Genomic DNA, 21661 nt, shown 5'->3' on the forward strand with positions numbered 1-21661 from the left:
GCTGGGAGAACTGAGCGTTACCGCAGGTTCAACTCTGCGCCGAGAAGCGACGGACCGTGATACCGCAACACAACGCGTTACTGACCGTCTGCGGTCGTTACCGGGAGCTTCCACCACCGACTCTGAAACTCTGGATGATTCGCCAAGTTATGCGTAAAAAAGCGCATCAGTCGTCGCGACGCAGCGTCACCGATTTGGATGTACTTCTGTAGAAATCCGTATTATATTAACAACAAGAACAACATTTTCACAATGAGGATTATGAATATTGGGAGGATTTTGTGGGCTCTTATTTTGCTTTGCCTCGAGTTATCAGGTAAGGGGAACCTTTTTTTTTTTTTTTTTTTTTCCCGGTGTCGCTCTCAACGGGAATAAAATATCACAGACAGTAAAGCCCATCTTTATGCTGCTTTTTGTTTTGTTCACTTTTAAGAATATATGTATATTCATTCGAAATGAGATGACAGGCTCATCCATTTTTCCCCATCATTGTTCTGTGTATCTAGAGCTAAAACGCAAGGGAGAAATAATGATGAACATTACTAGGGTTTGACCAGTTTAATCAAAAACCACACCTATGGATGCTATTTTAAATTTAAACTCATTTTGTGAAAGTGATCTGATATTACCCTGACATCACTCAGTCCCTGTCTGAGCTGACAGAGTGATGTAAATGTCACTTGAACTAAGAAATATTGAGAAACCATCAGATTTATGATGAAGCCTCTTCCCACCAAAGGTAATTTGTAACTTTTAACTGGAAATAACTTCATTTGAAAGTATACAGGATAGAGAGATGGAGAGAGAGACGGAGAGATGAGAGATGGAGACATAGATTGAGAGATGAGAGATTAAGTGATAGACATGCTATAGACAGACAGAAATAGTGTATATAGATAATAGACAGACAGAAATCTATCTAACACTGTACCCTGTCCTGTAGATGCTGTCATCGACCTGACCATGATCTCCACAGCAGAGGTCACCAATGTCAACCACTTCACTATTTCTTGTATAAACGGAGAGCGCTCCCCCGCCCAGGTTGAGCTGGACATCAAGAGAGACAATAAAATCTTTATGTTCCCTAAGAAGAATTTCAAAGTGCACATGTCAAGGAACAAGGAGGCGGTGGCCAGAGACTTCCGCGACCTTGAACATATTGGTATCTTCTACTGTGAATCGACGCAGGAAGGTCGTCCGCCTGAGATGGTCACGATGATCAACAACTATGGTGGAGGTGGGTTTAAATGAAAACCACACAGGTGGTTGGTATTTACATGAAAAATACCATAAAATAAAAAAATAAAAAAATTTAATACATAACTGAGCCATTTATTTAAAGAAAAACATCATAAACACAGATTTAAGGATCTCTTTGTTCTTGCATTAAACAACTTCAGTTTCCACTAAATGCCTTTCCTTGACATTATCAGATCAAATCAGGATCAAAATGACCATTGTCTTTATTATAACCCTATGGGGCTATGGAGTCACTAATGTAAGCATGACACAACATTAAAGTGTCCAGGTTTATTAACTAAAGCAATGATTGCACCAAATTAGTTAAAGGATTTAAGTATACTTAAATACTGATACATGTAGATGTTCAGTCTGTCTCATTTATCCCTTTTTGTTTCTGATTACTTCACGTGTTCCTTCTTCACCTTCTGGTTTCATCTCTTTCTCTACCTTTCTTTCTTTTAGCATCATTTCCCATCTTGCTTTGCGACCAAACGTCGCCATTATTTCACCTTACAAAATATTCCTTACCTTGTAAATGACCGCGTGCATTTGTGTTTCTCGTAGCAGATTTTGTCCCAGCTTGCCTCACACTGACTGCTAACAAAGGAGAAACTGTTCACATCAGCATGCAGCTCCTCAGCTCCCAAAAGAGAGATGTTACCTGGAAGTATAACGGTGAGTTAAAACTGAAGAAAAACACCATAGAGCCAGTAGCATGATAGAGGATCGAGGACTCTGGTTATGACATATTTGAACTATCCCATTAATGTTTTTTTTTTTAATGTCTCCTCTGCAGGAAACTACTATTATATGACTGATTCGAACGAAATGGTCAACCACACGGCTGTGCTCACAGTGGAGGACGCAGCTTTTGCAAATCAAGGCATCTATAGTGCCAGCTACGTGGGGACCAGTCCCCTTCATGGAGCCTGGATGAGGCTCATTGTTAGAGGTTTGTCACACTCTCAGGGTCAAGGCAAGGTTTTCAGCTGGGTGGGGGGGGGGTGACATTAGATGTGACAGATGCTGTGATTATTACCCTTTCTGTATGAATTAAAATAAGAGGAATGTGTGAGCTTAAGGTTCGGGTGGATTTTTTTTGGGAAGGGTCTGACGAACTATTGGCTGCTTCCTTATTTTCAATGGACGGAATTTCACCAAATGTTGAAATCAACCAATAAATCAGCAGGAGTTTCAATTACAGCACAGTAAGACAGTATGCCTTTGTCTGTTCAGAGTTCAGACTATTAATAGATGGAAAGACTGAGTTTACAAGCGAATTTAAACCATCTATACAGAATATATGCATGGATGTTACCTCTCATATAGTTTGTAAGCGGCTCCAAGTACTGATGGCTTGTTCCTGCAGACTGTCCCAGTAGGAAGTGGGGTCCTTACTGTGACAAAGACTGTCCAGAATGTCTCAATGGTGGAGTGTGTCATGATGTTGATGGAGACTGTATATGCCCCCCTGGATTCATGGGAACACGTTGTGAGACAGGTTAGTGGGCAGAAAGTCAAAGGTCAAACATTTTGTACACTATACCTTACAGCCTCAGCAAGAAAAAGTATTCATTCCTCCTTATGGATACCTGTATCTTATGTAAACTATGTAAAAGTTACCTATAAAGTTAAAAGTTAATGTTAACTAAAGTTAATTCTAATGATGGATGTTAGATGTACTTGGATTTCAGGAGTGAAACTTGAATTTCTCCTGAGCATCATTTATAAGCATGTTTATTTTCCAGAATGTGTTCGACTATGAAACCAAATCCAACTTGGCATGACGCAGCGAAGCTCAAATAATTAAAATAAGCACATTTATGAATTTGTCTTTGTCTGATGCTTCACAGGCTGCAGAGAAGGAATGTTTGGGCGAAACTGCCAGCAGTCTTGCAACTCCGAGCTAAACTGCAAGGGCCTCCGTTTCTGCCTGCCGGACCCTTACGGCTGCTCCTGCGCCAGCGGGTGGTTCGGGAATCGATGTGAGAAAGGTAAGAACTACACGCCTTCACTAAAATAAAATAAAAATAATTAAAAAATGTATATACAGCTTCTGTTGTTAGTGCCACCATTCAGCCTGCTTTTCATTCTCAGCATGTCAGAGCAACATGTATGGACCAGACTGCACGCTAAGCTGTAACTGCCACAATGGAGGAGTTTGCAACCGTTTCAGCGGATGCCAGTGTCCCACAGGGTGGAGAGGACAGAACTGTGAGAAGTCCGGTAGGCGTTACACATAAAGTTGTGTTTTCTTTGGCCTTTTTCTCACTGTGCATCCTCTTTGGAATGGAATCAGCTGCACTGACACTTCATTGACATTTATTTTTTCTCTGTCTTTTCTTGATTTCTGTTCCATGCCTCTCTCCTTTTTTTAGACCGGGCACCCCAGATTGTGGATTTGGAGAGTAATTTGGACTGGAATCTGAACTCCAGCCCTAAAATCTTTTGCTCGGCTACAGGCAACCCTCCGCCCAGCCATGGCAGCATCGAGCTGCGAAAGTTGGACAGCACTGTGCTCAAGGTAGGCAAGCAGTCACCATGGTAAAACTACTGTCAGCCTGGACACAGTTAAATAAATGTACAGATTGGAGTCCAATATGAGGCCACACATGGAGAGTGTGATCTTGTATGGGGGGTTTCACGAGGTGGGTGGGCATAACTGTGGCTGCTCACTGAACTTAGATATTCTCCAATGTCCAATAATGCATTCATTGTAATATTCCATGTTTCCAGCGGCAATAGATAATGGTGTTCTGGCTCACACGCCCCTGGTATTCATAAAAGATGAGATGAAACCACCAGTGTTGGACCTGTTGGTTATCCTGTTGCGCTTGTCCATAATAATCTGAAGATAAAATAAGGTTATCGGCTACACTGATATCCACTAAAGAGTGAAGTTAAATTATTTTGTACCTTTTAACTTGGACTGAAGATTCAGTCGAACTCTGAGGAAGTCGACACAGTGGCCCGAACAAATAAGGTTGTATGACTCGAGCATCAAGCATGTGTTTCTTTTAGGTGATATGTTCAATTTTGTGTTATTCCTTTGGTGCTATTTCCTATTTCCTCCTAGATAATAGAAACAATCTGATAAGGAATTTTTCCTATCAGGTCCCATGGGATCTAAGACATTTCTCAAAGTGATAACTTTTTTTTTTTCTTTAACACAAATCAAACCAGCAGCAGAAAAAGAAACAGGAAACAGAAACGTGGTTTCTTTTTCACGCTGCATTGCTTTTATATGTCGTACATTTTGCTCTCAGGCCTATCGTACCGTCATGGATTCAAATAAAAGCACGGCCCAGTTTGAGATCCCTCGTCTGAGCGCTCAACAAGGAGGATTATGGGAGTGCAGGGTGTCCACAAATGGAGGCCAGGACTCCCGCAAGTTCAACCTCACCGTTAAAGGTTTGTTTGTCTGGTTTCATCCAAGTGAAATTGGAAATAATAAACACGAAGGAAAGGACATTATTTCGCAAACCTTTTCCAGTAGACGGACTATCACACAAAGGCAGCACAGACATTTTTGGAATCCCTTTCTGTGTTTACTCAGAGCCGCCTGTGCCCACTACTGCTCCCGAACTACTGGAAAAACGGAGTAAGCAGCTGCTGGTGATGCCGATGAACTCCCACAGAGGAGATGGCCCCATTATCTCCACCAGGCTCCTCTACAAACCCGTGGAGAACGAAGACTCTTGGTCCTCCATCAGAGGTAAGCAAGTAAAGACACTATTCAGAGATATTAACCCTAAAGATAACCAAGCGTCACATTTTGAGATCAGCCAACTTTACAGTGTGGGTGAAATTACTTTTACTTCCATTTAGTAAGGGAGTATGATAATTAAAATTGTACATAATCTGCATTTCCTGTCAGTTTATGGTGAAAAAGAGCCTATCACGCTGATGAACCTGAAGCCTTCTACACGCTACCGCGTCCGTGTCCAGCTGACTAGACCCGGGGAAGGCGGAGAGGGGGCTCCGGGGCCGGAGGCCATCATGGAGACTGATTGTCCCGGTGAGATCCAGAGATAAGTGGTCGCTGTCCAGTTCTTAAGGGTCATGGAACTTACTGTACATGAGAATATTTTTTCTGGAATTGTTGCCCCGGAGCAAAGATCTATAGTCTGGATGTCTCGACCACAGCACTTAAGCAAGTATGATTATATTGTGTCTCGTTAGACTAATAGTTTTCATCATTTTTGCTGACTAGTGCATTTCCCAGGCCTTGCGGAGCCAGATGTCTTTTCCCCAGCGAGCATCTGTCCAGATAGCTCAAGTATGGAGAAAACATAGAAAGGTGCCAGTGAACTTTAATGGGCTGTAGACACTTTGCTAAGATAAAATGAAGACCCTATTGGGCACCAGACCATAATAAAAAAATAAAAAAAACGACAACAACAAAGTAAACCTTTGTCTTCAGTCGGCTGGGAAACGCAGAACAAATAAAGAATGGCAAGAGCTTATATAGAAGATTAGCATTTAATTCCTTATGACGGTGGTGCAGAGAGAGAAGTCTGAGTGAGTGAGTACAGGAAACATATTAGATAAAACTGAAACCATAATATGTGGTTATGTGTGTATGAAATGAATGTTTAAGATGCATTCATTTGTTTCATGTCACTCAATAACCCACATGTAGAGTTAATCACAGGACTAACGGTGATCCAGATCTGCACTTTTCAGTATTTTATTTTGAAAGGAAATGATTCAATACTTGCGTGAATGCAGATCGATCACACTGAGAAACTGAATGCTGTTGCCAATTAAAGTGGAGTTCCTGGGGATGTTTGTCTCTCCTGTGTCTTTCCAGCTGTGAGCTCTGTGACCTCCATGCAATGCATTGTGGGAATATAGTGTATAATTATTTATATTACCGCATATATCGTAATAATAAAAATAACAGGTCTGAACAACTCAGAAAGTCAGCAAAAATGTCCATAATTGTGTAATTTAGCAGGTTGTTATGAGGCAACAGACCTAACTGCTGTAAAGAAGCCAATTGAAATATAATTTGAGGTGAAAGTTACCCCCAGGGGGCAAATTTAGCGATGGTTTCTGGCCTGATAACAGAAATTCACAGGGAGCTCTCAGTCCACTCGGCTCACTCTGTGTTTCCTGTTGCTGCAGAGCCCACAGTTCAGCCTGAGATTGACATCAGCTCGGTGGAAGGCCGTAACGCCACAGTGCGCTGGCGACTGCACCCCAACAATGGCGTTAACGCCGCCACGGCCAGTGGCTTTTTAGTGCAGCTCTTTGGGCCACCACCCCTCAATGACAAACTACTGGAGGAGACCACACTGCTCAATGTGCTTTCCACAAAGTTCCACAACCTGGAGTACCAGCAGGACTACACCGTGGTGGTGCACCTCATCAACTGTGGCAGCCAAGGGCCCCCCTCCAAACCCTACCAGTTTCGCATCCACAGCCAGGGTAACTACATCCTGGTATTAAGCCGCAAGAAGGCCTCCTCATCCTCAGCGCAGTTATTAAAAGACGAGGTCTAACACGTCGAATGATGTTAGGGTCAGGTGATATTGGTCATTTTAAGGGCACACACACACACACACACACACACATCACTCTCCGCTTGGATGACTCTCTCTGCCCACAAAGTTTAAAAAATAAACATTTCGTCAATTGATTGTACTTTTAATTTTAGATTTCAAAGAATCATGATTGTTCCATGTTAATATCTCGCAGGTCCATCATCCCCACGCAACGTCCAGGCCCTGCCGCTGTCCATCTCAGCCATCCAGGTGAGGTGGCAGCCCCCCGAAGACCCCAACGGGGGCATCATTAAATACATCATAGAGTACCAGCCAATGGGGCAGGGCAGCCCTCACCCTTGGGTGGACACCGACGACGGGAACAAGACTATCAAAGACGTGACGGCTCTCAACGCCAGCACACAGTACCAGTTCAGAGTGAGGGCGTTCTCCAAAGTACCAGGAGAGTGGAGCAAGTTTGTTCAGGCCATGACGCAAGGAGACGGTGAGTCGAGAGGCCATTGACCACGGAAATTATGATTATATGTTGCTCGATCGGTTCAGCCTAATATGAATTATGGGATATGATACAAGTAATGCAATAGTTTTGGACAGTCATCCCTTTAAATAGTCCCACATACTGAAGTAAAATGTGGTTTCTCAGAATCAGTTTTTCTTTCAAACCAAGAATAGCTCCTTGCGGAGCAATATTGGAATTTTCCCAAGTGGCGTTAAACAAGACCACCCAGGCAAGGACGGTGTTTTACTTCAGTAAAGATTACATACAGTAGACAGCCTATTTATCACCACGATCAGAAAAAAAAATCACATCTTCCTACCTTTTTTCTTTTTTTTATCCCCAAAAGGCCTTGAGAGTCTGACCCCGACCACCCAGGGTGTAGCGGGGAGGCCCCCGGGGGATGGTTACCAGCTGTTGGTGGCGGTGGTCAGCTCAGTTACTGTCACCTGTGTGACGATCCTGCTGGTGCTGTTAGCTCTCTTCTTCATCCGCAAGACCCTGCTCAACCGGCGGCGCACATTCACCTACCAATCCGGATCGGTAGGGATTTCAGATATTCTTAGCATCGTTTGGAGGGATAACTTGACTCTGAGTAGATCAAACAAAGAAGTTTAATCTGGTTGTGTTTATTATGAAGCTGAAGTCAGTTTATTCTCCCAGGGTGAGGAGACTATTCTGCAGTTTAACTCAGGAACCCTAACCCTGACACGGAGGCCAAAACCAACGCCAGAGCCCCTCACCTATCCAATCCTAGAGTGGGAGGACATAAAGTTTGAAGATGTCATTGGAGAGGGCAACTTTGGCCAGGTGCTTTTCCCGTCTTTGACTTTTTCACCTCTTGTGACTGATGTTTTTTTGTTCGCCGAGTTAAACTAACTCACAATTCTTCCTAAACCAGGTCATCAAAGCCATGATAAAGAAAGACGGCAATAAAATGAGCGCCGCCATCAAGATGTTGAAAGGTGATTTTGTCACACATTCGTGGAATCATGCGTGGATACCGCAGATGCATCAATGAGATGGCAGAACGGAGGATTCTTTGACCTGTCGAAGCTTTGCTTTGCTTGAGTAACAGTTGTTTAACGCCGCTGTGTGTGTGTGCGTGTGTGTGTGTGTGTGTGTGCGTGTGTGTGTGTGCGTGTGTGTGTGTGTGTGTGTGTGCGTGTGTGCTGCTTTTCCTGCAGAGTTTGCGTCAGAGAATGACCACCGAGACTTTGCAGGGGAGCTGGAAGTGCTGTGCAAACTGGGCCAGCATCCCAACATCATCAACCTGATCGGTGCCTGTGAGAACAGAGGTGAGTGAGTGACACCTAGTGGCCATTTCAAGTTATGACTTATTAAGATAGTGTGATGATTCCGCTACATTGACTTGATTTTACACCAATGTTTGCTTGAGATCCAAACACGTGATCCCATCTGATCATGCAGCTGGGAAGCACCACAATTTGTTCATCCTAAATAATCTTAAATAAATAATCTGCATGCATTCTTTTAATTTGTCCATGTGCGTCAAACACATACTACCATTTCGTGTATTTATGTATTTGTCTAAGGTTTCCTTGGCTACTGTTCTGACCCGGCGTATCAGTTCCAGGCAGCTGCATCTGAATTGTATAGCTTTTGTTGGATCTAATATTAACAAAGAGGAAGTGAAATATGGGAATGACATCAGTCGGGACATTAATAAACCAAATCAGCCTTAAAAAATAAACATGTGATTAATGCGGCATGTTTCCTCACCGGTTTCAGTGTCAGGTTTCAATTAACTCTGCAAACTTTTTCTCTTGTTGAACTCGGGTAGGTTCATTGCGTATATTCAATGATGAAAGTATACACAGATGCATGGATGGATGCCTATTTCGGCAGACACTCTTCCTCAACTTACAGAAATCTGGTTCAGATTTTCTACAGAGACATTAAGATTGTGAAAGAATCAGATGCATGCAGTTAGGAATCTGGCATAGGAATATGAGGTGGAAATGAACATTTTGTCAAACACAAGTCTACATCATTTGTTCTCCTCCTCCTTCTTTCTTCATATGCAATATATTTCAGTGACATTGCTCCCAGGAAAGGAGGGATTTTGTTGTGTCTTCCTCCTTCATAAACAGTGAAAGGAGATGAATTCAGTTATTCAAAAATATGCAGTGGGTGCTGTTGGAATGCAAGGAGAACACAGGTTTCAACTTCATCGGGATGCCACCAATAGTTGTGTTTTTGTATCAGCATGTTGGAGGCGGTCACATGTCAGATATTAACATGGCAGATGAGGAAAATAGAATACAGGAAAATGAAGGAAATAATAGTAGAAACATCAAAGGGATGAATTTTGTTTTGTTCTTGACAAATCTGTGTAAAACATTTATTCCGTTGTATCTTTTTTTAAAAATTCATATTGAAAAAAAATAAATCAAAATGCGATAAAATCCTGATTAGCATAATCCCTTGCCATTGAGAAGCTTAATTGTGTTACAACTGTGAGATCAATCTCTTTGTCTGGCCCGTCCACCGGCCTGTTATTTTTCTCCTCTCACATATGGTATTAACAAATTGCGTTGGCGCTCGCTCAAGCACCGTTGAAGTCAATACGAAACTCTTCCAACAAGCCCAAATGCCTCAGACCTGTAGGAACTCTGGGCTTGGCTGCAAGCCATCGCCTGTTAGCAAAGCTTCAACCATCTGTTTGAGATCTGTGAGGATCTCATGAAAAGCCTGGTTTTTTTCTCTCGTCAGGGTCGAGACAGAATCTCTCATCTCTCTCAGGTCTGCTGCACAGAGTCCAGCCAAGGCCACACTCACGTAGTCGTCTAGAGTGCCTTCTTCCTGTATATACATCGGCACAGATCGATTAAAGCTGTTCTATGATTAATAATCGTATTAATGTCCTAAAATGATCATAATGTCAAATTCATTATGCATCACACCTAATATATTAGAATCATATCGTAAGACACCAAGCGTCATGGAACAGGAGCAACTTTCTCTAGCCTGAAAATCTCTCCATTGGTTTGGATCTAACTCTACACCTTTGCCATCATGTAGTTTTTGCTGATCCTCCCTCGACCTCCACCCTCCCCATCCGCCTCTGACCTGCGGTTTCAACTCCGCAGATCAAACGGCCAAACCTCAACTAATGCAACAACTTTCTTTCTCCTGTCAGCATCGGATACGAATCATTACGTAACTTGGCCGGCCAACGTCCTCTAATAACATCCAGCGTGCTGCACATTTGTTTGGACACAGTCAAAGGATAAAACACAAGATTACCTTGGATCAAAATGTTGGCTTGTACTTCCTGCGCCCCCTCACCCAGGATAACTGGGCTCTGATTGCAGAACAGTGCTTTGCAAAAACGCTACTACAAACCTGTGTTTTCTCTGGACATCCTCAACCTCTGGAAGCGGATGAAACCTTCTCCTTTTACATCTGTGCAACTGAGCAGAGATGACGTAGCTGTGGCTTTGACAAAATATTTTCAATACTATTAAGGATTATTATAGATCATACAACCTTGGGAAGAAATTTGCTCCCAAGCAGTCATACACATCATCATTGTATTCCTACGTTACAGTATTACCAAATTGTATGAACAAAGAGGTCAGAGTAGCTCCTCTTTTGTCTTCTCCAGGTTACCTTTACATTGCCATCGAATACGCTCCTTACGGAAACCTCCTGGACTTCCTGAGGAAGAGCAGGGTGCTGGAGACCGATCCTGCCTTTGCCAAGGAGCACGGCACCGCTTCCACCCTCACCTCCCACCAGCTGCTGCAGTTCGCCGTCGACGTGGCAACGGGGATGCACTACCTCAGTGACAAACAGGTAGGAGGTGGAGGAGTGTGTGTGGGTGAGGATACCTGTGATGCCTTGTGTGTCTTGAAATGAACCTGTCGTCTCCTTCAGTTCATCCACAGGGATTTAGCAGCCAGAAACGTCCTCGTAGGAGACAACCTGGTGGCAAAGATAGCAGACTTCGGCCTGTCCCGTGGGGAGGAAGTTTACGTTAAGAAGACGATGGTAATAGGGGTGGGGGGGGGGGTCACACATGGTTCGTTGGTTTTTATTAAAGAGGATTATAATGAATATATGACTTCCACTAAAGTAAGAACAGAATATGAAACGGTCTGACAGGAAGCTTTTGCCTTCCAGGGGAGGCTGCCTGTACGCTGGATGGCCATCGAGTCCTTGAACTACAGCGTCTATACAACCAAGAGTGACGTGTGAGTTAACATCAGCTCATCTGTCCACCTATTTTAACAGATATCATTGAATTCACTTCATACAGGTGGAGTAAAAAATAAAAAAAATAGGCTTAACCTCTGGAAACTTAGTGTACTGAAAAGCATGGCAGACGAGTGGTTCACATCCACGTCCTCTAATGCAATCTTCAATCAAAGAATTAGTCTTCTGTCTCTTCTTTTGCATCATGGAACCTTATTAACATTACCTCAGCCACTTTTTTTTACATTTTTCTTGTGTAGTTCCACAAATATCCTGCCCACAGAAAACAACAAATCATCCCTCTGTCACCGGCGAGGTGATAACAGCGTGCTGTCTAAGCGATAAGCACCACCAGGAAACCTCGGGTACCACTTAGCGGTCAGCCTGAGACGTTGGTCTGTTAAGAGTAACCTATTTATACACAAGGGAGAACAAGTTAGAAGAGCGTAGGACAGCCAGTGGAAGAGGCACGAAGGCTGCCTGTAGGTTCAGAGAGAGGCTGTAAACAATAAAAGTGTTGGGGAGGGACGGAGTACAATAATTCTCTACGTTTTAGACAAGAGGATGCAAAAAACACAGACAATACAATTTACTATGCAACACTGCGGCTCATGAACCTCCTGTAACACCAAACATTTGATCACCTACTGTATGTGTTGATTAGCAGATATTACATCATGTTGGGTTCTTTGCATAAATTAAGTCACCAATCGATCCATCCAATCAATAAGGTGTGAACACTGTAATGGTTGGGGGGGGGGTTTTTCCCCCCTCTCTTGTTCTCTTACATTTCTGCGTCTTCTCTCCAGGTGGTCTTTCGGCGTTCTGCTCTGGGAAATTGTCAGCTTAGGTAAGCAGAAATATTCCAGTCTCAGAAGTTTAAGAACATTAATCCACAAACTGAAGGAAAAACACTGAGATTTTATGAAATGTTGGAATCCAAATTCTTTAAGAGCTGCATTTCATCTGAAAAAAAAATCGATAAAGAAACCAAATGGCTGCATGCAGTTGTCCGCAAGAGAGGTTTTGAGTCTGCCATGTTAAAGATTAGAAGTATGAAATATGATTCAATGACACAAAACAACTGAAAATATAATCTGGTAGTGGTTTTCATCCCAAAATATGAAATTAAACTACCAGGGAAAGTCAGATTATGTGTCTGCCAGATTTGTTATTCACCTTGATTTTTGGCTTTAAGTTGTTAGATGTATGAAATTTTCTGATATTTAAAACCGGCGCTGCGTGGTCTGAAATTTCGAGGTCAATCAGATTCAATGCCAAAATTTCCCGTAACAACGTTGGTTCATTATTAAAAAATAAGATCGTTCAATTGACAGGCAACAGCTAGTGGCCATTTTTGCAGCCTAAAATACCAATTCACCGCTTGGAGTTGCTTTGAAACTTAAACATCTGTGAAATGTAAAGATCTTCAAGATTTCACCTCAACTTGGAAAAAGCAATGACTTTTGTTTCTGTTTTGATGAAAGCGTACGCCGAGTTTCCTGTGGTTTACTTAATGCTAAACTGACGGTGACATCATTATCACTGCTCACCTTGTCAGGTGGCACGCCCTATTGTGGCATGACGTGTGCCGAGCTTTATGAAAAACTACCACAGGGCTACAGGATGGAGAAACCCAAAAACTGCGACGATGAGGTGTAAGTACTCGAGATTTGCTCTCCAAATGTCCCGCTGAAGCTCTTTCCCTGTATTTGACCGTATTGATAATGTTGCTCCTGTCCAGCTATGAGTTGATGAAGCAATGCTGGAGGGATCGACCCTACGAGAGACCCCCTTTCTCCCAAATCTCTGTCCAGCTCAACCGGATGCAGGAGGCCAGGAAGGTAACGCTGCATTCACACAATGTCAGCAGAAAGGCAAGAATGGGAAAATGTCCTGTCGTTACCACTTGAGAGTATTTCTATCCATCTTCTAGGCTTATGTGAACATGGCTCTCTTTGAGAACTTCACCTATGCTGGGATAGACGCTACAGCCGAGGAGGCCTGACTACCAGCCCCCCCAGACCCTAGCACGTCACGTAGCCCCAAGAGGAAATCCCGAGAGTGGTTGCCGCGTTACTGCCGTCTCCCTGCTGCTCAACGCGGCGACAGGAGGACCAGGCGGTCCACCAGAGCCACCCAGTTATAGATGGAGGACTGTGAAAGGACACTGTGTGTGTGTGGGGGAGTGGGGGGGTACCAGAGCACCTGGGAGAGGAGTAACATTGCGGGACCTCGGATGGAGACTGATGCCAACCTTTTAGGCAATACTGACCCCCGCCCTCCGCCCTCCCAGGGAAAAAGAATAAGACTGGTCATACCTCTGACAGAAGTCTGGACTTGTTTTTGCCTGATGGATGATGGGGAGCAGTAAATAAGGAGCTACGTGACTTGCTGAAACACCACAGGGTCTGTGGGGTGTCGATGCTGGACTTTATTACCTCTGCATTGCTCAAAATGGAGAGGGGGAGAACTGTAAGGACTCACGATGTGAAGGACAAGCAAAGTGGCGCCGATTCACGCCGTCTGCTATCGCCGCCACGTGAATGTAGATACCACCGTTTGTAGTTTGTCTCTGCAGAAATGGACACATCCCGGCTGATGTTGTTACAGACTGACGTCGATGCAGCCGCGGCAGATGGTTGATGTGTCGCATGCAACGTTTCATCACCAGAGTAAAAATGTGATGCAGTTATCGTAGTTTACCTTTAAGTCTATTAAAACTCGCTGCGTTATATGGCGATATATCCATTGTATGAGAATGTACAGCGTGTTTTACATTAAATGGTTTCTAGAATAAAGGTTTTGAGTGGTGACTGGAATCACCACCAATGCTTTGTTCCGTTTGTCCAGTTTCAGTGATGTAGATGATGTTAAATATAGCAAATGGTGGGAAACCACAAGCAGGTCTACATGGGGGGCTTTTGTCGCACGGAGAGTTCAGGAAAACTGATATCCTCTTCTGCCCTGAGCTGATCTGTCACCGGGTTTCCTCTGCAAATCAACCGCAGGCGCAGAACTGTCCGTCAAACACGGTCCCAGAGGGGGTGGAGGGTGGGGGGTGGGGGGAGGCTTCCTTATCGCCAGCCATGCACGATCAGTACAACAATAAATGAGTGTCACTAAGGGGACAATGTAAATTCTAATTGCTTGTTTGAATAGCTGAGTGGGGGTTGTGAAAAAATAAATTTAAAAAATTGTTCTTTAACCTGCAGGTTTATTCTCCAATTACATTTTTGATAAAAGATGCACAATTATTCAAATTATCCTTGGGGATTTTTTACAACTGAAATGTGTCAGGTCTTTAGAATCTGAATAAAGAAACTGCAAACCCAGTCAGATGTTGACAGCAGCAGCAGCAGCAGAGTGTCCCATGAGTTCTGTCCACTTGTTAACTGATCAGCCAATCCTCCCAGACTGCTTGTTTTTGTTCAGGTTATTTCCATCGTGCACCAAACACACTTCCTGCTCGACAGCAGCGCTCGTCACGTGAGGCCAACCTCTCCACAGTTCAACCCCACACACCCAGGCCCCCACTAAAGCCAGGAACGAGGGGAACAAAAAACACGTACACCTAGATTCACTGCCACGATGGTTTCTGAAAAATTCCATATAATATCTCTGTCATGCATAAGTTTTTCCTGCAGATGGGGGATCCTCCTGGTTAGTTTGTGGACACAGTTGGGCCTTGTTCCTGGGATGCACGTCAAAGATGGGAATGTTAGTCCTCTCTCAAGGGAAGGTAGGTCCAAAATATCATTTATTCAACTTAATGGTCATTTTAATCTTACAAGTTGTGGGGAAGAAAATCTTAAAATTGTATATATTTACTTGTGGGAACAAGATACGTTTGGCTCCAAGGCACCGACGTTCTGCCACAAAATTAAACTTTAGACCTCTAAGTTCACAATTTATATATATATATATATATATATATATATATATATATATATATCTTTTCTTTTTCACTTTTTTTTTTTTCCAGGAGTGCTAACATCTGTTCTGCTTGTCTTTTCCTGAGCAGATGTTTTGCTCTTGAGGGATGAGCAGGATCCTAAATGTTTTACGCGGACAGAACGGGATTTCACCTGCTTTTTTGAGACGGCAGACAACAGGACTTGTGATTTTTTCTACTGGGGTTTCCTACTGGGGTACGTTTCATACACTCACAGCTCTTTACAAGGCTGCTTTACAAATAAAAAAAAACTCCAACTCCTATTTCATTTGCCCTGGTACAGAAAGAAAAGGTGTGAACTGGCAGTTCAGAGAACAGAAGAGGGAACTTTCCTCCATGTCTGCTCATTTCCTGACTCGGATGTTCGGTTATTTTTGGAAACAAACCTTGAAGTTGTGGAGCACCACACCAACACCAGCCTCTACAAACGGAACGTCTCCGTGGAGGACCACTGTAAGACACATTCTTTTGTGATATCATGTACTCAAAAACAGCAATTTTCTTTAACTTGGATAAGGAAAGATCCAGAGTGAGAATCAGGAAGAGTGGGAGCTAAGTGTCAAATAAGAAAAACATGGAAAGTCTCATGTGAACATAATCTGTGCGAAACTATCAGGAAATTATTTGATGATCTGATCCACTGCCGTATAATTTCATACATCAACTTATTGCCTCTAGTGCTCCTGGACCCCCCTTTTGGTGTGTCTTTACACCAGAATGATCAAGCAGGACAGCTGCGGGTTTCATGGCAATCCAAGATCTCGGAATACCACAGGGATAACGTGATGTATCGGCTGCGTTACTCCTCCAAAAGGCTGGGAGAGAAAACAACAGAGGTGCACGCAATGATCTCTTGAAATGTTCAGATATGCACTGACACACAGTGAGTTTAAAAGATTACATATGCATAACATAAACTGTTGATCTCTGCAGGTAAAGGGGAGTGTTGTGCTGGACTCTCTGGTACCAGGAGAGGAGGTCCAGGTCCAGGTCGCCATTAAATATGCCCTAAATTCTAAGGCGGGACACTGGAGCCACTGGTCACATCCCGCCCGGGCTGTGGTTCCTCAAAGTGCAGGTATGTGGAACGAAGAGCGAGAATATCAGAGAGGAAGTGAAAGTTCACAGACACAACCTGAATGAGATTTCTTTTTCTTTCCATAAGATGATATTTCACTAACGTGCTCCACCTCCGACCGACGAAACGTCATCTGTCGGTGGGATGGGAGCCGATATGAGGATGAGCACAAGCTTTTCTACAGGCTGGATCTCAGGTAGGTTTTTTTGGGGTTTTTTTTTGCCTTTTGGACCAAACTGATGAAAACCTTCAGTCAGAACTCTTTGATCATTTGATCATCATGTCATGTTTCAGTGGAGCTGGTTTTTGATTTCCAGTAGTTACCGTGACGCTTTACTTTCAAGACAAGCTTTTCCGATAAACATGTTCAAAACAGATTTTCTTTACTTTAAACACAAATGATGCTACCTGATGCTTGCAGTGAAACTATGGGCTGGACATATTGGACAGAATGTCTCTCTGAAGGACCCTTGATGACCATGTGCAGTTTCCATGGAGATGAGCACAGAAAAGTAAGAGTCAAGCTCGACGGTACTCCAAATCCACTTGGCAGAACCTTCTATACACGGGAGTTCACTCTTAACAATAGCAGTAAGTTGTTGTTTTTTTGGACTGAAATAAAACTTAATTCAATAGTTTTCAGAGGCTGGCGATGAATATATGAAATAATGTGAATTTAATACATTTAATGCAACTCTCTTGATCTTCTCTCAAGGAAGCACAGCTCTTTGTATATTTTTAAAAAATGCTTTTTGTTTTTTAGTTAAAACTTCCCCACCAATCCATCTGAGAAGAGAGCTGGAGAAAGATAGGCTATGCTTGAAATGGGACGCTCCAGTTCAGTTTCTGTCAGCTCACCTGCAATATGAAGTCAGCTATCAGATCAGAGGAGGTGAAACGTGGATGGTAGGAATTCATTTATGACCCTGAAATACTATTTATTGATTTTCAAAAGCATTTTACATTTCCTTCCTATTCATTTCTATTGATCCCAGCAATTTCAAACGTATTAAAATACTTAGTCCTATATATACAATGAAATTTGAATGCAAGATGTTAAGATTTCACCTGAAGACAAATTGAGAACCTGCAGCAGATAAACGCCATGTAATCCCTTACGTTTCCACTAGATAGCGCTAAATAACGGAATTTATTTAATTCTGCCTGCCCAAAAAAGTAGAAAGATCCATTTAATTTGTTTTAACTTTGGATATTGAAAGAGAAATAAATACGAAAAAACATGGGGGCAAGTAAAGTAAAAACCCTTGTACATCTCCACTAAGATTTTCATGAGATTAGTACTGAAAATTCAAAACAACCTTTCTGTCCCCAGATGGCACCCATACACGGTCCTGAAACTGGCGCTTGTCTCAAAGTTCCTACAGGCAACCAGTACAAAATTAAGATCCGAGCTAAACCTACAGGGTCCACTTACTCGGGATACTGGAGTGATTGGTCAGATGTGATCACCGGTGACTCCCAGACTGTCGGTAAGCTCCCAATCAGATAAAAATCAATGAGAATCTATTTATTCATTTAACACTCCGTATCACTTTGTTTAAATATAATGTCTAAAATTCCAATGTATCTTTCTCAGGTTTCAGTTTTATCCTGTAATAACTTCAATAAGTTCTTTTATAGTCAAATTTTGCTGTAAAATTACATTAATATATAAGATGCACTACTCTGCCTCCATGCGTTACAAAAATAAACATTAGAATGGCTTCTATAGGCAGCCCTAAGTTTCAATCAGAGCAGCAACTTTACACCAATTAAACCTTAATACAAATAAATAACCTTTACAGACACACTCCTCATCCTGTGCATCCCTATCTTGATGCTGACAGCAGCAGTCATCCTCATCTCCGTGTTCCCCTCGTATCTCAGGTAGGATTGTTTTAATGACATTTACAATTTGTTACGTTAACATTATCTCTACATTATTACATTGTTTGAAGACGGTTTTCCTTTTACAGTAAGATCAAACTCTATATTTGGCCTCCGGTTCCCAACCTGGAGAAAGTTCTCCAAGGTTTTCTAGCTGAGATGGACGGGCAGAGATGGGTGAGTTACTTTAGTGCATGATACTTCTCTACATCTCTATTATATTGAACACCATAGTGTTTATTTTCTTTCATTTTTTCCCTCCATCTCCACATGACAGGAGCCTCCTTTAACAGCAAAGCAGAGCTGTGAGGAAACCACTTCATCTGTAGTGGAGATAGTATCTGAAGATGAGGTCACAGGAAGCGGGAAGCCATCAGATCTAACCTCCCAGCTTCTGTCCTCAGAGAAGAGTTTCACCACAAGAGACCTGGGAGTCGGGGGTCCTGGGTCTGAAACCTTCCTGGACTACGTGACTCTGAACAATGACATAATTTTTCCAAAGGGAAACCAGTATGTCAACCATTATGAGACAGACATGTACAGAAAGGACAGCTCGGTGTTGAAACACGTCGAGAAGCGTGGCTCCTCCTGCAACGATGGCTTGGGATCTTCAGAACCGTCTTTTTTCAGCAATCTTTTGAATCATTCCTACTTGCCTACAACTGAGTCTGCAGACAGATGCAAGGTCACAGCTGGTCGGGGGGCAGGGAACCTCTATACTAATTTACCCTGTCACTAAATGAGTTTCCACTGGTGTGGATTTGCTGTATGATAAGCCTTCCTATTGAGATATCATTGTTCTGAAGCCTTCAGCAGGAATACAGCCATTAACAGTGTGGTACCATGCGTTCTCTGTGTAATGGGGGTTTACAGGAACACACAAGGCCACACTGCTTGAGCGTACGTAGCAGCTCCTCCCAGCAGATGGCAGTGTTCTCCATGTGGCAGTAATAAAAGAACACTGAAGGTCAGGGATTGTGGATATGGATATGCAGGATGTTTTATAAAGCAACTATTTTCATACTAATCTCTCAACATTTAGAGCGTTAGATGGCCATTAGTTGGTTTTTTCCAGATGGTTATGTCTTTATGAAAAATACTCGTCTTGGAATTGCTGAGAAATAAATCGTCTTTTCATACTACAGTACAGTTTTCCTGAACTGATTAGGTTATAGATGAATGACCAATCAGAGGCTCTGACAGCTCATTCAATGCGTTTGATTGGCCACAAAGCAAGAAGGATCGCATTATTTTACATGCAAGAGGGAAAACAGTCGACTGCAAGCGTGGTATTGGTTTTGATAATCAAGACAACTTGGAGTAGTTTTCGATTTGGGGTACCTTGGATACTTTTTTTTTTTTTTTTAAAGGTGTCATGAAGAATTGGCTTAACTTTTAAATCCTTTATTTAGGGTTTGAACACAAGTTCTTCTCATTTGTTTGGTTTGAACTGATATGCATATGATATTCAAAATGTTATTTTCGCAGATTTGTTTATTTGCTTGGATGCTGTTTTATATGCATTCACTATTATACATTGTACATATTTGTAGAGGATTCTGTCAGAAAAGTTCCTCATAATACTGTTTGGGGATGATTTTGTTGGTCTCTTCAGCTGCATCATTAAAACTTTAGGGCAATCAAGACTGAAAAGTTTTTTTGCATTCATTAACTTTATCACTCAAGTATTTTTAACTGACTGAAGCTGCTTGCTGAACTTTTGTCACCTCCAAATCAACTTCCTCATTGCTGTCTGTTGTTCGATCATGCTGCCACTAGGGGTCAGCAGAGATCAACTGGAGATGGACGGTCACACTGACTTCCGGTCACTACTGGTGATTCTACATGCTTTAGAATGAGAGAAGCTTCAAACCTTGTGATTCATTGGTGTTGCTAGTTGTTGTTAAGTATCGATTAATACGACATTATTAATTATGATAATAGAGCCATATCTTGGCTTCAAGTTGAATTTTAATCAAGGAGCTAGATGTTCAGTATTTCATTTGTTACACACAAGTTAAATCGATTAGGAACAAATCACCAGTTATGACAGGGATAAGTCAGGGGCTTTAAGTTCATCTGAATTTATGTAGTACTGACAGATCCAGACTAGACACCCAACAAATCCCCCATGAATAAGGCTACATTATCTATGTATCACGGAGTGTTTGTATAATGTTCAGCAAAGACAGCACATTTTTCTGGGGGAGCTTCCTCACATCCGGCTTTTTCTATCCAAGAGCCGACGTTTAAAGTTTATATGTACTCTGACTTTATGAATCAGCAGTAAGAAATGATGGTAGTGCCCCAGAACTGAACAACCAAGAGGTGATTTGAGGCAATGTCAGACCGGATGACAATTTTAGATGAAATTTTACTACCTGAAAATCCAATGGTTGACTTTGTTTTAATCGGCGTATGACTCGTTCTGCTTGGCGACGCTTTCTGGAGCAACTGAGTGTGAATCAGATCCACGCCATCACCCCCGCGCCCAGCCAGCCGCCTCCTGTGAAATATACAACTAGTGTCCCACATTTAACAGCAGGCCATCAAATCTACAGTGCTCACCAGACTGTATTATATCATGACCGTAAATTAGCCCAGATTGTGTATGAGCCAATAGCAAGAGGGTGGGAGAAAGAAAGCGAGAGCTGCCAGCAATGAAGAGAGAAAGACAGGGGGGGGTTTAAGAGCGTCGGTGCTTACTGGTGCACGAACCTCTCCTCCCAACAGGAATTCTTTCCGTGTTTCATCATCACTGCCCGCTTGCCCATACAGAAACGTCCGTGGAGGGAGGCTGAATCACCTCCTGATGTCATTTCCTCAACTTTCCCTTACAATCATTTTGAGAAACAACACGGTTTCAGATGTGATGGCCTTAAACATGTATGATATATTAACTATGTATTTAAATTTTTATGCATGCTGCGTCCACAGGCCTTAAGGGTGAACGGCCGAGGTGAGACCGTGAAGACTGAGCTCATTAACATCCTGTAATATCCTCCTGGCAGCAACAACGGTGAACACATAGAAACGTTTTGCGCAGCCACATTTGGTGCTGTTGGATTTTTGTGGAATAAGTTGCATTCATTTAATCTGGTTTTTCATTTTTTAGGGGAGGATAACAAGTGTAATAAACAAGACTGGCAGAACAAGTGGCATCAGAAAACTTCTGTGCTTTCTGTATCAGTACTAATGACGTCACAGGTATTTTATTAGCCCAGGTGTTGTGACTAAATTCAATATTTGTTCATGCTATAAATGAAAGCAGA

The 21661-nt window shown here is 42.6% G+C and overlaps 2 protein-coding genes across 5 annotated transcripts; both read left to right on the forward strand.

The window, feature by feature from the left end:
- The first annotated feature begins 21 nt into the window (after positions 1 to 21).
- tie1 (tyrosine kinase with immunoglobulin-like and EGF-like domains 1) lies at positions 22 to 14301 on the forward strand. Of its 4 annotated transcripts, none has more exons than XM_068319873.1 (24): positions 22 to 316; positions 944 to 1237; positions 1807 to 1917; positions 2039 to 2194; positions 2612 to 2743; positions 3096 to 3236; positions 3340 to 3468; positions 3621 to 3766; positions 4509 to 4653; positions 4799 to 4957; positions 5120 to 5260; positions 6373 to 6675; positions 6946 to 7236; positions 7598 to 7791; positions 7912 to 8058; positions 8150 to 8213; positions 8436 to 8546; positions 10880 to 11070; positions 11152 to 11265; positions 11398 to 11468; positions 12279 to 12319; positions 13031 to 13127; positions 13214 to 13313; positions 13406 to 14301. In XM_068319873.1, exons 1-24 carry the CDS (start codon positions 199 to 201, stop codon positions 13475 to 13477), a joined length of 3468 nt encoding a protein of 1155 aa, XP_068175974.1. In that variant the 5' UTR covers positions 22 to 198; the 3' UTR covers positions 13478 to 14301. The 4 variants fall into 4 exon arrangements, with proteins under 4 accessions (XP_068175974.1, XP_068175975.1, XP_068175977.1 ...); XM_068319874.1 differs by having other exon boundaries at positions 1810 to 1917; XM_068319876.1 differs by lacking the exon at positions 6373 to 6675.
- A 269-nt stretch (positions 14302 to 14570) lies between these two features.
- On the forward strand, positions 14571 to 20058 carry mpl (MPL proto-oncogene, thrombopoietin receptor). Its single transcript, XM_068319463.1, has 12 exons — positions 14571 to 15211; positions 15494 to 15620; positions 15708 to 15877; positions 16103 to 16260; positions 16358 to 16502; positions 16590 to 16698; positions 16924 to 17093; positions 17266 to 17408; positions 17836 to 17992; positions 18308 to 18389; positions 18479 to 18566; positions 18667 to 20058. The coding sequence occupies exons 1-12, from the start codon at positions 15061 to 15063 to the stop codon at positions 19126 to 19128; spliced, it is 1962 nt and encodes a 653-aa protein (XP_068175564.1). The 5' UTR covers positions 14571 to 15060; the 3' UTR covers positions 19129 to 20058.
- Positions 20059 to 21661: the final 1603 nt, after the last annotated feature.

This window comes from Antennarius striatus, chromosome 7 (assembly GCF_040054535.1).
Source record: "Antennarius striatus isolate MH-2024 chromosome 7, ASM4005453v1, whole genome shotgun sequence".
Taxonomy (NCBI): Eukaryota; Metazoa; Chordata; class Actinopteri; order Lophiiformes; family Antennariidae; genus Antennarius; species Antennarius striatus.